We start from the raw sequence: 14,425 nt of genomic DNA, 5'->3' as shown, positions 1-14,425 counted from the left end.
GGTTCCCCAGAGAGGTGGCACTGATGCTGTGCCACGCTGGTGGGTGTTACACCTCGTCAGGGCTTCCCCAGGCTCTGCTGACCGTCCACGCTCCTCCATCCGAGGTGCAGGGTGCCATCCAAACCCAGATGCCATGCATCCCAGCCTGTGCCCTTCCCATCCTCTCCCTGGGCTGCAGCCTCCTCCTCCCAAGCGTTTCTGAGCGCTCTTGTGCCTGTCCTCATCAGCTCGCCCACCTCGGAGTTTTCTGAGCAGGGCTGACGATATCTGGCGAGACATTTGTCCCTTGTGAGCACACAGGAGGAGTTTTCCAGCCCTGAAGTGAGGGAAGAGGGGACACAAGAAAGAAAGGAGGAGAGGATAAAAAAACACAACCCAGAAGAATGAAGGGTGGCACAAAATTTGGTGACCTCCTTGCTCTCCGTGGGCTCTGGAGCAGGAGGAGAATGAGTTGGAGAGGGTTGGCTGCTTGTGCATGGCCCTGGGAGCAGGACCAGGCTGTGTCCTTGGGCTGACCTCTGGTTTGGGGTCCTTTGGGCAGAAACACCTTTCTGAGGGACACGGGGTGAGCGTGGCCGGGGGTGATGTCCCTGGTGGGATCTGCTGTGGGGCTCGGCGCCAGCCCCATGAGTGCTTTGACATCGGCACGTTGTCATTCCCAAATCCTTCTGGGGATGTCTGTGTTTTGGAGAGAGTGTTTGGCTCTCCAGATCCCATCCTGGGACCTGGACTAACCCACTCCAGTGGACCTAATCCTCCTCCAACAGTGAGGAAGGACCAGGGATTCCACTGTGGGTGCTCCACCTCATCCCAGTGGCTGCTCCTCCAGCTTCCTACGCCCACCAAGGACCTCTCAGTCTTGAACAAGCCTCAGCCCTTCATGGCTGGGGAGTACTTTGGAAGTTTTAAGAGCTCACCAGATGTGGTTTTCCCCACAGAGACACCAGCTGCTGTGTCTCCTTGCACAGGGCATGTAAGGCTTAGCTTGCCATGACCTAAATGTCTGCGTGTCCCCAGACCAGGTCTCCACCAGGTACCCAAACTCCTGGTGCCTCCTCCACCCTCGGGGATGCTGGGATCCCTCTGGGTATGCTGGATGCTGCTGGGTTTGTCGGAGGAGGGAGGAAAAGGTGGAATGTTGAGCTTCCCCCCCTCGCCAACCGATTTGTCCTCTAGGAGATTAGTCCCTTCCCTGGCTTACGGGGGGATTTGTGGCTGCTCCATCTGCTCGAGCCCAGCAGGTCAGCGGGTGCCAGGGAGGAGCAGCCTGAGCCCAGCTGCTGTTTGCACTCCCAGGCATCCCAGGAAAGGGCTTGCACCCTTCTTTTGGGCGTTTCTGGCTATATCTGTTGGAAAGGAGCAAAAATCCCTGGAGCTAGGCAGGTGACAGTCGTGCTTGTAATGGGGTTTAGACCCAAGATTGTTTGTTGGTGGAGCTGGTGAAAACCGTGTGGAGTAACGTCAGTGCTTTTAAGCTGCTTTTTATGCTGGTGGAAAGCCTGGAGGATGCTCCAGGATCTCCCCTTTCAGCCAGGATAGTTGCAGGGAGATGATTTCCCCATAAATCCACTCAGCCTTTGGGAAAGCAGGCAGGCAGGTGGGGAGAAGAGCATCACGCTGCCAGGGATTTGGGGGGGGCAGTGGGGGTGTTTGCTGGCTCACAGGTACTTTTAGAGCCAGGTTTTCCCGAGGGGAAAACGGGGAGGCGATAGATAGGGGTGACACAGGGCTCTCCCTTCTGCCGCTCCATCGCTCCTGTCTTGTCACCAGTGGAAGGTGGTGGGTAGCGAGGAGGCTGGAGGTGAGCTGGGGAAGAGCTTGTGACAAGTGGGCTTAGGGAGGCTGGATTTATAGGGACTGACTGAACTAGGTTTGTGGAAGCGTGGGGGGGCCTGCTGGGTGGTGCTGGGGGCTGAGTGCCATCCTGGGATGCTCCTGGGATGTGGAGGCCACGGGGCACAGGAGCCTTTACCCGTGCCCAGATCCCAGCCCAGGGCAGCTCTGGTGTGCTGCTGGAGCTGGGGATGTGCTCCTCGCCATGCCGCTGCCTTCTCGTAGGGTATGGGGCCGCATGGGACCCTGCCAGGCCCCCCCAGCTCCCAGAAAGCACCAGCTTCTCTTCTAACGTGGCAGGAAATCACAAGCAGGGGGGATTTGGGCAGCGTGGATGAGCTGTTGAGATGCCAACGCCGCGACCCTCCAGCTCACCCACCCCTGCGGAGCCCGGGGGCGACCGGTTCCAGTCCCCCATTCCCGTTCTCCTTCCCTTGCTGTTTGCCCGGGAACGCCGGTGGAGGTTGCCAGGTGTCAGCTCGGAAATCTTTTAACTTTCCCTCATCTCCGCAAATGGACAATGTCTCCGCTCATTAGGTACCCGCCCAGGGGGCAGATGTCAGCTCTGCTCACAGCTTTTCTCAGCTCATCTCTGCCCGGGCTCCTGACGGCTCCGAAGCGCTCAGGTCCCATCACATCACCGGGCTCTGCCCGCGGGGCTGCCCCTCTGCCGGCCCACGGCGCCTCCCCTGCGACCCCCGGCCCGGGCCCGCTGCCTCCCCCTCCTCACCAGCGGGGTTTGCGAGGATTTTTCGTGAAAAGGCTGGAAAATCACAGGCACCGGTGAGACGCGCGTGTGCGCGCGGAGCTGGAATTGGTTTTCCTTGCCCAGGCAGCGCCCGGGAGGAGAAGGCAGCTCTGAAGGCTGCCCTTTGAGGCTGATGCATCCCGACAGCTTGTTCACTGGGACATTAAAATCGTTGCCTTGTCTGCAGAGAACACCCGGGCAGGCGGATGATGGGAACACAGGTCAGGGGAGGATCCCTCTCTCCCCGCACGGGGAGCGGCGGCACCGAGATCCCCGGAACATGGAGATGGAGGGGCTGCTGCATCCCCACTGGAGGGAAGGGGAGTTCCCTCCCACACAGAGGGGGCTGGCAGCCTCGGGGGACAATGCAGATGGAGCCATGTCACTGATACTCCCGTCTGTGGGGTGTACTGCGGATCAGGGGTTGGTGGTGTGGTGGGAGAACATCCCCATCCCATCCCCATCTCCATCTCATCTTGTTCCATCCCATCCTATCCTGCCCCATCCTATCATATCCTGTCTCATCCCATCCCAGCCATTCCCATCCCACCCCATTCCCATCTCACCTCACCTCATTCCATCCCATCTCATCCCAGCCCTTCCCATCCCATCCATTCCTCACCACTGCACAGCCTGTCTTCCAAAAGACCTTGAATTTTCCCTGGAGGGTCACAGCAAAGCCAGAGGACCTCTCCAAGCTCTCCATGCTCTCTGCAGAGCTTGGACCTCACACAGGTTCCCCACGGTCCCAAACATCCCAAGGAAAGTTCCTGATGGGCACAAACAGCCAAGGACTCTCCAGTGCGGGGAAGCTGAAGTCCTGAGTTTGCAGGAGAGGCAGGATGGGTGTTGGAGCAGGCTTTGGTTTTTTTAGGAAAGGGGAGTGGTATGGAGTGGGGGATATGGTATTTGGGATGGTAGGATAGGGCATCCTACACTGCCTGAGCAAAAGCAGGGAGTTTTCACAGCCCTGTGGGACCAGGCACGGGACCTGCTCCCACATGGAAGTACCGTCAGCTCCCCTTGGAGCCACGCTCAGCTCCTTCCCCTTGGCATCCTGCTGATGGCCCCTCTTTGGACCAGCTTTGTCCATATCTTTGTGTTTCCTCCATTCCCATCCCAGACTAAATTCTGAGTCCCTGGAACGAGGTGGCCGAGGGCTCCAGCGCGGTGGGGCCATCGAGCTGCGGGTGCTGCTGAGCCCCTGGATCCCTGTGGCCTCACTGGGATGAGTTAAGGGCAGTGAAGTGCCATAGTCTCCAGAGGCTGATTTTTGGGATTGGCCACATCGCTGTGTTGGAATTCCTTGCATCCTCAGGTGCTTTTATGTGGGAGCAGTAGGTGGGATTTTGCTGGGATCTGGGTACTCTGCTGTTCAGAAATGACTCCTTCAGCATCCCGATCCTTGTGAGCATTCCTGACCAAATTTCCAGATGGGACGTAGTCCGTGAGAGCTGGAAGGCGAGCTGGCCACGCAGGGATGGAGCCGTGCTCTCCCCTGCCACGGATCAGGAGGTGGAAAGCTTTTGGTGGGAGAAGCTTACTGGTGCCTCTCCTGGCACCAGTGCATGCTCCACTGGAGAGAACAACCAGGAAAAAAGTGTAATTGACTCCTTTGCTTGTACTGTCAGGGCAGCCACGAGGTGCAGGGGCTTTGGCTGTGCTGGAGAGAGGATTTGGGAGATGATGGCAAGGGTGATAGTCTCCCTGCAGCCCAAATGTTGCTTGTGCATCTCATGATGCCTTTAAAACACTTCACTGGAGGTGACCTGATGGCAGAGAGCACCTCGTGGGTGTGCACCGGTGCCTGCTACAGGCAGGCTGGGTGCCTCACCTGCAGCTTGGTGGGGGAAAGGGTGGGACACAACAGGGAGCAGAGCTGCTGAGAGGTGGACCCATTTTTGATTAAGAAAACTGCTAACAAATTCCTTAATGCTGCGTTCCCTGGATGCTAAGCCTTGCCTTGGGATAAACTGAAACCTAGGACCTGGAAGATGAGTACAAATCTCTTCCCCCGTGAATTTGTGGGGTGTGGGTTGTTGATTTGTGCCCACACTGGCTCTGGGAAGAAGGATTGGGGTTTCTTTGCAACCCCTTGTCCTTCCAGTTTCCTAAATCCTTGCCTGAGCTCCCTTTTCATGGGTACGTTGATGGAACTGGTGCCATGATGAGGATTTTCCCTTCTTTTTATCAGTCCTGGAATCAGTGACCAGCAGTTTGTACTGATTGGAACAAAGCAATTACCCAGGACTCCTCCAATTTGCCCCTGTGCTTCCCTGTTCCCTGTGCTGCCCTTGACCATGGCAGCAGTGCTGGGAGGATGCTCTTGTGGGTTCTGGGTGGGGGGGCTGCCTGGGCTCCTCAGGGCGCTGAGATGTGCTGTATTCCAGATCCTTCCCTGCCTCCTGCACTGCTGACCCCCAGCTCCACAGGGTCCCCGACCTGTCCCTGCGGGACCTCCAACGGTGAGTCACAGTTTGGGGCTTCCATCCTTTCCAACTTTTTAGTTTTGGCCAGCGCCCACGGGACAGGATGTCACCATTGCAGCAGTTGCTGGGATCTAAGATTCATCTGGCTTGTGTAGGCTCAGTGGAGAGGAGGGAAGTCCCTCAGGGTCCATCCTGGGACCTGTGCTACTTGCAGGTGACAGCAGCTGGGGCTGCGGCCGCTACCTTGGCGGACATGGAGAGACCTATTGAGGGAAGAAACCTAAATTCTGAGGACAGCTGGCTGCTGAGAGAGGCTGTGTATGCTCCATCCTTGGAGGTTTTCAACCTCCAAAGGGATAAAGCCCTGGGCAACCCCCTCTGATCTTAGTGCTGACGCTGCTGTGAGCATCAGCAGGACTGAAGACTGACCTCAGGAGGTCCCACGGGCTCCCCTCCCACTAACAGGCTCCTTCCCACAGCAGGGAAGTGCCCAGGTCACTGGGGATGAGCACAGAGGCTGCTGAGTCACTGGGAAGAGGAAGGTTTTCCCTGTTAACACACAAGGTGCCCCAGCACATGAAGAGCAGCACCAGCTCCAAGCAAGGGGTCTGCAACTCACCCCCCCTGCTGCCCAGGGAACGTTTTGGGCGGTGGAGAGGCTCTCCTGCCCCCTGGCACTTGGTTTATTAGCAGCTGAGGCTGCTCCATTGATTGTATTGACGGGTAGTGCATGCCCCAGTTAACTGATTGGGAGCAGCAGCAGAAGTGCAGCCGGCACCCACGGCGCTGAAACGTGCTGGGTGCTTTCCATCACCCTTGGATTTCTGCAGGAAGCAGACCCCTGGCTCCACAGCTGGGCAGGACCACAGGCAGGTGACCACAGAGGAGGGCCGCTGGGCCGTGGTCACCTGGGGGGGTCTCTCTGCCATCCCAGGGATCCCCTCCCCACAGGGTGATTTCCTGTGGTCGGTGGATGCTGAGGATCTGCCCAAACCTGTTTGCAACGTAGAGAAAAAAATATAAGTAATGCTTGCCTACCCCAAACACAACCTGGAGGTGATGCTCCTGATCATTTTCCCCTGACCCCCACCTCAGTCTGTGTTTTATTTCTCTGTGTTTTATTTCTCTCTGAGCTTCACATTAAGCAGCAGCTTTGGTCTTTCCTCTGTGCCTTGCCTTAACCTCTGCCATGTCCTGCTCTGCAGGCTCGTGCCGTGGACTGCTGGGTTCCCCCCCATGCTCAGCATGCCCTTTTCTGGTCCAGCCAGACCCTCCCAGGAATCACTCTGGAGCTCGAGGCCATCCTGCAGGGTAAGGTAAGGTCCTTTCCAGGTCATACAATCCCAGAATGGTTCACATTGGAAGGGACCTTAAAGCTCACCTTGTTCCACAGGCACACCTTCCACAGGCCCCATCCAACCTGGCCTCGAACACTTCCAGGGGTGGGGCAGCCAGAGCTCCTCTGGGCAAATCCTGGGAGGGGGAGTCTTTGCAGGTGCCTTAGGCTGTAAAACACCTGCAGGGAGGGTGCTGGGGCCTCTCTCCTGCATCTGTGCAGGTCCCCCGTTCCGCCGTCTCTGCCCTCGCCGCCTGCTTTCTGCCACGCTGGCCATTCCATTAAAACCAGCGGAAGAGCTGAGCTGGGAAGTGCAGAGACGGGGTGATTTTCATCAGCCACTCTGCTTTTGTGACTAAAATAGATCCACAGTGGCCCCAGGCCATCGTGTTGTCCCAGGCATTGACTGGCACGAATGGATGGCGGGGCAACGTTTTCCATTAGTGGAGAGGAGGACACGTGTCTCCGAGGGAGAAGACAGCTCCATAAAGCAGAAATGTTGTAGCGACAGACAAACCCATTTCTCTTTTCTCCCATTCCTTTTAGAAGTGTCACTTATCCCCGTTTTCTGCACGGAAAATGCTGGGAGATACCGGCCAGAGCAAACAGCCTGCGCCTGCGACATGAGGGTGTGCTTTGGGTAGGGGGATGGAGGTTTCCCAGGGGAGCTGCATGTGACCCAGTCAGGTGCAGCGAGGGGAGAACTTGCAAAAAAAACCTGTGAGGAGGTTTATCCATGGCCTCTGGTGATGTGGTGGGTCCTGGTTGTGTCTGGTCCGAGGTTTCTGCCATCACCTGTCCAGCGAGGGCGTTTTATTCTCTGGCTTTAGTGAAGATGCTTTTCTGCAATAATGGGTTGTTAAGGCATCATTTGGGTGAACATCATGACATCCCACAGGTCCCACCTTCCTCCCTTCAGGAAGGTCTCTGACGTAATTTTTCTGCCTTCTCATGCTCCCTGTCCACCACCCCATCCCTTCTCCCAGCTGTGTGTCCTAGCCCCTCTCCCACATCCACAGGAGGGAGAGGAGCCTGGTGCCTGTCTCTGTCCAAGCCCTCCTCAAGGCTGTGTCTTGGAGCTCTTGCCCTGTGGGATTCCACCCTCGGACCTCAAGGCTGATCCCGGTTGTGTGGCACTGTGACTTTTTAATAGAAAAACTGCGAGATACCTGGAAGAACACAAGGTGGGATGCTGGCGGTAGGGCCAGGAGTTGGACTCGATGATCCTGGTGGATCCCTTCCAACTCAGGATGTTCTGAGGGGCTTTACACTGGAAAAACTGCTGCTGCTCCATCTCCCGTCCAGGTGATGGGATGAGTGGTCACTGCTGATGCTGGAAGACGGATGGAGATTCTACGGGGTTAGCAATGTGCTCAGGTGGGAATGCTGGTTCTGGAGATGCTGTGGGGTGGGGATTTTCCATTCCAGCAAGGGAAACAGCTGTGACATGAGGCTGCAGGGTGGGGATGGGGACGCGCCCGCCAGTGCCAAACCATTTCCCAGTTTGACCCTTCTGCTCAATCTGAACTTGAAGGTGAACGAGCAGAGCTCGCCCATCGATCCGGGCTGGGCTGATGAGCGCCATGCCCTGCGGAGAGCTCGGCCCCCAGTGCCAGCTCCCTCTCTCCCCCTTTTTTTCCTGCCTCCCCTTCACGCCCTTCCAAAGCCATCAGTCAGAGCGTAGCACCCAGGGCCGCCGACCTTGCTGGGGGCCAGGGGGACAACATATAGGTCCCTGCAGAGAGCTGTCCCGCTGTCTGATGGGCTTCTCCCAGCTGCCACTGCCACCTCTGTGCTGCCGGTAAGCCTGGCATCCGCCTGCCAGCGGCTTGGGGGTGCGGGGAGGCACGGGACAAGGCAAAGGGGTTGGTGCCCATCGTGCCAGGAGCCACATTTGTCACAGGCAGTGACGTTATCTGCTGAGCCATGCGCTGGTTTTCCTGGTTTAAGGGTTCTGCTGTCTTCACATGGGCAAAATACAACTTGAAGCATCTCTTAATCTTTAGCTAAAATGTCATATGACCTGGCAAAGTGCATTTTTTTACCTGTTGGGAAGCAAAACCTGGACTGAGGTTGGAAACTTAGAACTTGTCTTGGCTAATAAGTAAAAAGGTCGGGGTTTGGGGTGAAAGAAGATGATGCGCCTTCGCTTCGCGTCTTCTGTGCTTTAGCCAGAGATTTTTCCCTGCAGCTGAAAATAACAAACCATTTTAATCTAAGTATTGCTTGTTCTGATCTTTTAATCCAGCTTGCTTTCTATTGGCACAGCAGCCTGAAATGATTTATCCGCCTGCCTCTCTATTATATAATTATTGGGAAGATTACTGGGGAGCCAGCTTTAGCCTCGCTGGGGAAGGAGGAGGGGGCTGGAACGTGGGGCGGGGGTTCGTGGAACCACAGAATCATGGAATGCCCTGGGTTGGAAAGGACCTTAAAGATCATCTCGTCCCAACCCACTTCCACTATCCCAGTGTGCTCAGGTTTCTTCTCTTGTGGCCATCAGAAGACGTGGGAGGGGGAAGCGGCGAGCTGGGTGCTTTGGGCTGTGTCCGTAGTTTGCATTGGAGTGTGGAAGGTTTCTCCCTCAATGTGAATTTGTTGGAATTGAGTGACCCCTGGTCTGGCTGGTAGCTGGAGGAGCACGACCCTCTGATCCGGAGAGGATTTGGGTGAAGCCCTGCACTTTTCTACGCTGTTTGGGGCCTTTTATGGCTTTACTTGTGGTTTTGGGAACAGTGTGGTGAGACAGTCCGGCCTCGGGAAGAACCTGGAATTAGGGGCTGTGCTCCTGATGCTTCCAGTCCCTATGCAGAGCCGTGGAGGGGGAAGAACCAGCAGTTGGGACATGGTGGTGATGCCAGGAAGAGCTGGAGGTGGCCACAGCTGTTTCATCAAGCTCAGCTGGTTCTCCAAGGAGCCTTAGGTGCCACCCCTGGATAAGAAGGGCTCGAGCCCTTGGGCGATGGGGTGGCTGGGGACGGCTGCTCTGCAGAAGTGACATCCAGGGGCAGATGCCTGAGGCAGATTTGGCTGGAGCTTTCAGATGAACAGGTGTATCCCCAGCATGGAAAGATGGCACAGCCAAGGGTTGGCACAGCCAGGTGGAGACTTGGGTTGCCAGAAAAATGCAGCTTCTGACTGGCACAACCGTTGGGCTTGAACTTTGGTGGACAAGATGTGAGGATGTCTGGGGCTCCAAAAATTCCTTTTCCCTTCCCCAAACTGAATGTCTGGACACCAATGGGCTGGTACCTGCCCTGGCTGAGGGAAGGACAGGAGATGCTTGTCCTGTGGACCATGGCCAGCTGGGATGTGGTGGCTCAGAGCTGGGACAAGGGAACACCCCTTGCCAAAATCAGATACTGGGAGCAGTGGCTTGGCTTTCCTTGCTCCACAGGGCCTCGGGGACCATTTTGGGATCCCCAGAATTGTGCCCCATTTTGGGCTGGGTGAATGTCTGCGGGGGGACACTGAAACACCCTTTGGGCCACACCTGGCATGGCCACGGGCTGGTGGGAGCAGGTGGTGCCCACCCGGAGTGTGCCACGCTCCCTGCACTGCCCTTGGTGCAGCTTCCCAGAAAGCTGTTGCAGCATCCTCCAAAGGAGGAGACTCGTCATCTCTTGGAGCAGTTGTTTGGTGTGTCAGCCAGGAGGGCAGCAGAGGATGGAAACAGCTGAGGAGGGGTCAGGAGCAACATGGGGGCACAAGATCATCTGGTTTGGGTGATGGAGCACTTGTAACACATCCCCTTTCCCCAGGGAGCCAGCTGAGCTCTGGGACGTGCAGGCAGGGCTTCAGCCTAGTCCTTCCCACTGTGTGCTGCCTCTGAGATGGAGGGTTTAGCACAGCCCTCCTGTCCCTCCTGGAGGCTCTGGCCCTGCACTGGGTGGGCAGGCACCCTATAAAACGGGCCCAAATTTCCCCCTGCACGCGGGCAGCGCACCGGAGCTCATCTCGTGCAGAGATCCTTTCTCCTTCATGTTGGAAGCGTTGGCTGGTTCGCCCTCATCGCCTCGAGGCATCCAGATTTGCTCAGTGGCCTTTAAAAAGAAATAATAAAAATAAATAAATAAATCAAAGCCCATGAAATGACAAGAACATCAGCAGTGGGTGCATCCCCCTTTCCAGCAAACCCAGGGATTTGGGAGGAAATAGGTCACGTGCCCTTCATCCCGTGCCACGTGGTGGATCTCCCAGGGCCAATGAGGTTGGGAGCCCTTCTGTGCCGAACGGCGGAATAAGAAAAAAAAAAAATCACTGGGATTTTTTTTCCCCTCCTGTAGCATTTTTCATCCTTTCCAAACGTGAAAAGACTGGCCATCTGTCTGGATCCCCCTCCCGCCAAAGCGGCACGAAAGCGGCTCTTTGGGAAAGGTAAGGAGATTTAAAAGATTGTCTTGGTGGAAGACCACCCGCCGCGGGCAACTTTTCCCACCAGTGTAAGTCAGGGAAGAGTCCTGGAATGAGCCGGGTCCCGGGCTCCGGTGTGGGTTGGAGGAGCTTTGAATGTTTAGGAGCAGTTTTAAAGGAATCTCTTGTGGAGGAAATTTAAGTCTGTGGCAGCGTGAGGCGGGATTATGGGAGACATCGGCGCGCGAGCAACGGGATTCCCTTAAGTTAGCGGCTGCTCCCCGAGTACCTGCTGGGAGATATTTCCAAAATATTGTTGGCAAGTTATTTTGCCGAATTTTTGTTTGTTCGTTTTTGCAAAAAAAAAAAAAAAAATTTTTTTTGCAAGTTAAAATTTGACAAATCTTGCTGCGAATTCATTCTGCAAAATCGGCGTTCTCGAAGCGCGTGCTTTGTTTCAGTTAAATTCCATTTTACCCCTGCCCGCCAGCCAGTGCCAAAGATTGTCTCCCTGGGTAGGGAAGCGTCCATCTCCTCCTTAACCAGAATATGCAGCTATTCCTAAATTCCGTGATTCACAGCTCAGGCTTTGGACAGTGTCAGCTGCGTGCGCGCTTGGGTGGGAATGGCACACATGGAATTGCCTTCAAGAAACGGATACTAAAATAACGGGGATGTTAGTCATGTCTTAGTGTGGCAGCATAATAAAGCCCCCAGCCCTGATTCATCTGATTTTTACCTTCTGTTATTTTGTTTTGGGTTTTTTTAAGTATTTTTTAGTTCCACTGTATTCCCAGATTTTTAATATTTTTATTTCAAATTCCATTCTATTTCCAGTAGCTTAAAAAAAAATATTTCTAATTCCATTCCACGTCCATTAATTTTTAATGTTGTAAATATTTTTATTATTTAATTCCATCCTATTTCCCTTCATTTTTTTTCCTTTTGCCGGGGAAATTTGATTTGGAGAGAGGAATCCCTTCTATTATGATGCTCGCTTTGTTTTCTGCTTGCCCTCAGATACCTGTTTTCCTCAGGGTGTCGAAATTCTTCCTGATGCCATCATGTTTCTGTTGCATTTTCCTTGGTTTCATCATCACTTTTTAAGTAGTAAAGTGAAATATTAGTGGCCAAGGTTGTAGAGGACCTAAAAGCTGTTGAAACGAATCTCAAAATATCATCTCCGTCCTATAAAGGGAAAATATTCTTGGATATGTTTTTCTCGAAATCTGAGTTTTCTGGGATAATGTAATTTGAATGTGAACCATCTTAGACAGTCTGATTTTATTAATTGGAAGTCATGTCCGACTTAAAAATAAACCAGAAACAGTGGCTCAAGGACGTTGTGTTTAAGGTTCTGTAAAATGATTGACCTTTGTTTTGACAGCTGCAAGGACAGATGCTGGGCTGCATTTTGATACAGAAACCCAACCCTGAATTAAAGAAAAAACCCCGGCATTCTTTCCTAATAGCTGGGGTTTTGCTCTTAATACAGAATTCCAGGATAACTTAGTAATATTTGCAAAGCTCTTAATCTCAGACTTCCCCCTTTCTTTTAGGGATTCATTTATATATAAATATTTTCAGCGTTCTCAGACACAAAAGCAAATTTTTCTTCTTGGGAAATAACTGTAGGAAATGTTCTTTTAATCTTGCTGAATTAAGAGGACATTTATTCCTCCAAAGAAAAATGGTCATTTTGATGTGGGGACAAAAGGCTGCTGCTCAAGGCGGAGGGAAAAATCTCTTTATAAGTGCTTCCAACATTATTTTAATGCCTTCAAAATGGCAGTAGAGAAGAGGAATGCTGTCAGGATCGGTGTGGATGGACCAAACCCCCTCGGTGGTGGCCATCTCCCTTTTGGGGTGGCCCAGGGGGACACAGGGAGCTGCTCACCCCCCACCTCGAGGGACGCTCCCCTGGGTACCAGCCAGCGATGCTGCTTTGGTGGTCCCAGGATTGCTTTTCTCAGGGGATCAATTGTTTTCTCCAGGCGCCCTCTTGGAAAATGGATGTTTGCTGTGGAGCAGGCGGAGGGGGCACCTTGCCGGCGGCGTGGCTGCCCGTGCCGGGGGGGCACACGCCTGGCACGCTGGGATGAGCTGGATCCCAGTGGTGGCGGAGCACTGGGAGCCCCGGCTCCAGCCTGTGTGTGCCTTTGGAGAGCAGGGAATGGTCCCCAAACCCGCAGGGTGACACCTCTGCCCTCCAGCCCTGCAGCGTGAGGATGGGTAACAGCCCCCATGACGGGAGTCTGCCGGTTCTCTGCAGCTGCTTTTTGGCCAGCTGAGTTGGGAAGGGAATTTGAAGGCTTCCCCAGTCGGTGAGGGCTGGCTCCATCCACTGAGCTTTTTCCCAGCTTCCCGCTGAACACATCCATCCCGGTGCTGTGATCGCACGCACACACCCCCACGGATCTGGTTTAATTTATACATTTAATTTGGGTTTGCTAAGTGAGCTGGCAGCGGGCAGTGGGTGCCACCAAACCCCCTCCACTCCGTGGATGCAGCTTTGGATACCACCCATGGCAGAGGCAGGTTGTGATATCGGTGGCGCATCCCCCACGGATTTTGACAGAGACCCACAGCCCCGCAGGGATGCAACCAGTGTGGTGGCTGTGCCCTCGCTGCCAGGGCCAGGTTTGGGGACAGGGGCAGCTGTGACCCCGTCTCCGGCAGCCCCAGTTCCCAGGGGAGCCAGTTCACCCATTCCCGGGCTGGGGTTTGGCGCAGCGTTGAGACCCGAGGTTACAGAGGACCTACCACGGGGAGAAGGGGAGAGGAGAGGCGGCTCTCCTTGATTCTAATCGGGGCTGAGGTTTAGCTGAAGTGAAAACAGATCGGGAGTGACAGTTTTGGAGCCTGCTGTCAGGGTCTGAGCGCAGCGCGCCGGCGATCCACCCCCGGCTGCCCAGGGCCGCCGTCCTGCTCCTCGCCACCGGAGCCGGGAGAGCCAGCACCGCGCGGGATGGGGACAGTGCAGCCCGGCACGGCCACCACACAGCCCTGCCACACACCCCCGGCATCCTCCTGGGCTGGGGACGGTGCCAGGCGGGACACGGCCCCGTGGTGGCTATCGGCAGGGGATCCCCCCCGCCTCCTCCGGCCCCGCACCAGGGGGTGCTTGGCAAGGGAGGGATGGGTCAGTCTGCATCCCCACCGATCCCCTTGGGGTGCCAGGATGCTTCTCCAGGGCAGGCAGAGAATAGAGTCTCCCTTCCCATGCCTCTGATCATCAAAGAGCATCTATGGCCAGGGTGAAAGCCATGGGTTTGGGCTTGTGGACAAAGAGCGCTGGATCCGATTGGGATTGATGGGACCAGGGTTGTTGTGACTCCCCCAGTCACCCTTGCTTGGTCCCCACGTGTTGTCTGTGCTGTACCTAATCTGTCCCTTCCGTCCCCAGCATGGCAGCTGTGGGGAAGTGGGAAGACCTGTTCCTTCATCCCTGGATCAGGAGGGGCTAGGACCTGCCCCAGGTGCTTTGAGAAGTTGGGTGGCATTCACGAGAGCAGCCCCAGCCCCCCATCCTTCTGTCCAGCAGCGCCTGGACAGACCCCTCCAGGGCAGCCCATGTGCTCCAAACCTCGTCCCTGTTTCCAGGGATTAGAGAAATGGAGATGGGGATGAGATGAAGCAGTAGATTGCTTCGTTCTCAGGATGAAGGGATTTGTGGACTGCCCCCAGATCAGTGGATTGAAAATGGAGGGAAGTAGATTGAAAATG

The 14,425-nt window shown here is 55.1% G+C and overlaps 1 protein-coding gene across 32 annotated transcripts in view; it reads left to right on the top strand.

Moving 5' to 3' along the window:
• The window catches only part of PCBP3 (poly(rC) binding protein 3), a 54,861-nt gene that overhangs the window by 4,846 nt on the left and 35,590 nt on the right, over positions 1 to 14,425 (top strand). For 24 of the 32 annotated variants that reach the window (XM_048309368.1, XM_048309366.1, XM_048309365.1 and 21 more), the window contains exons 3-4: positions 4,972 to 5,046; positions 6,216 to 6,321. In XM_048309368.1, coding sequence (XP_048165325.1) covers positions 4,972 to 5,046; positions 6,216 to 6,321 — 181 coding nt within the window. Of the gene's footprint in view, positions 1 to 4,971; positions 5,047 to 6,215; positions 6,327 to 8,036; positions 8,148 to 10,632; positions 10,724 to 14,425 lie in introns of those variants that run through there. The other 8 variants (XM_048309372.1, XM_048309376.1, XM_048309371.1 and 5 more) reach the window with 8 other exon arrangements.

The sequence above is a fragment of the Corvus hawaiiensis genome, chromosome 7, assembly GCF_020740725.1.
Source record: "Corvus hawaiiensis isolate bCorHaw1 chromosome 7, bCorHaw1.pri.cur, whole genome shotgun sequence".
NCBI lineage: Eukaryota > Metazoa > Chordata > Aves > Passeriformes > Corvidae > Corvus > Corvus hawaiiensis.
Note: the sequence above shows the minus strand (reverse complement) of the source record. Positions and strands in the feature narration are given on the sequence as shown.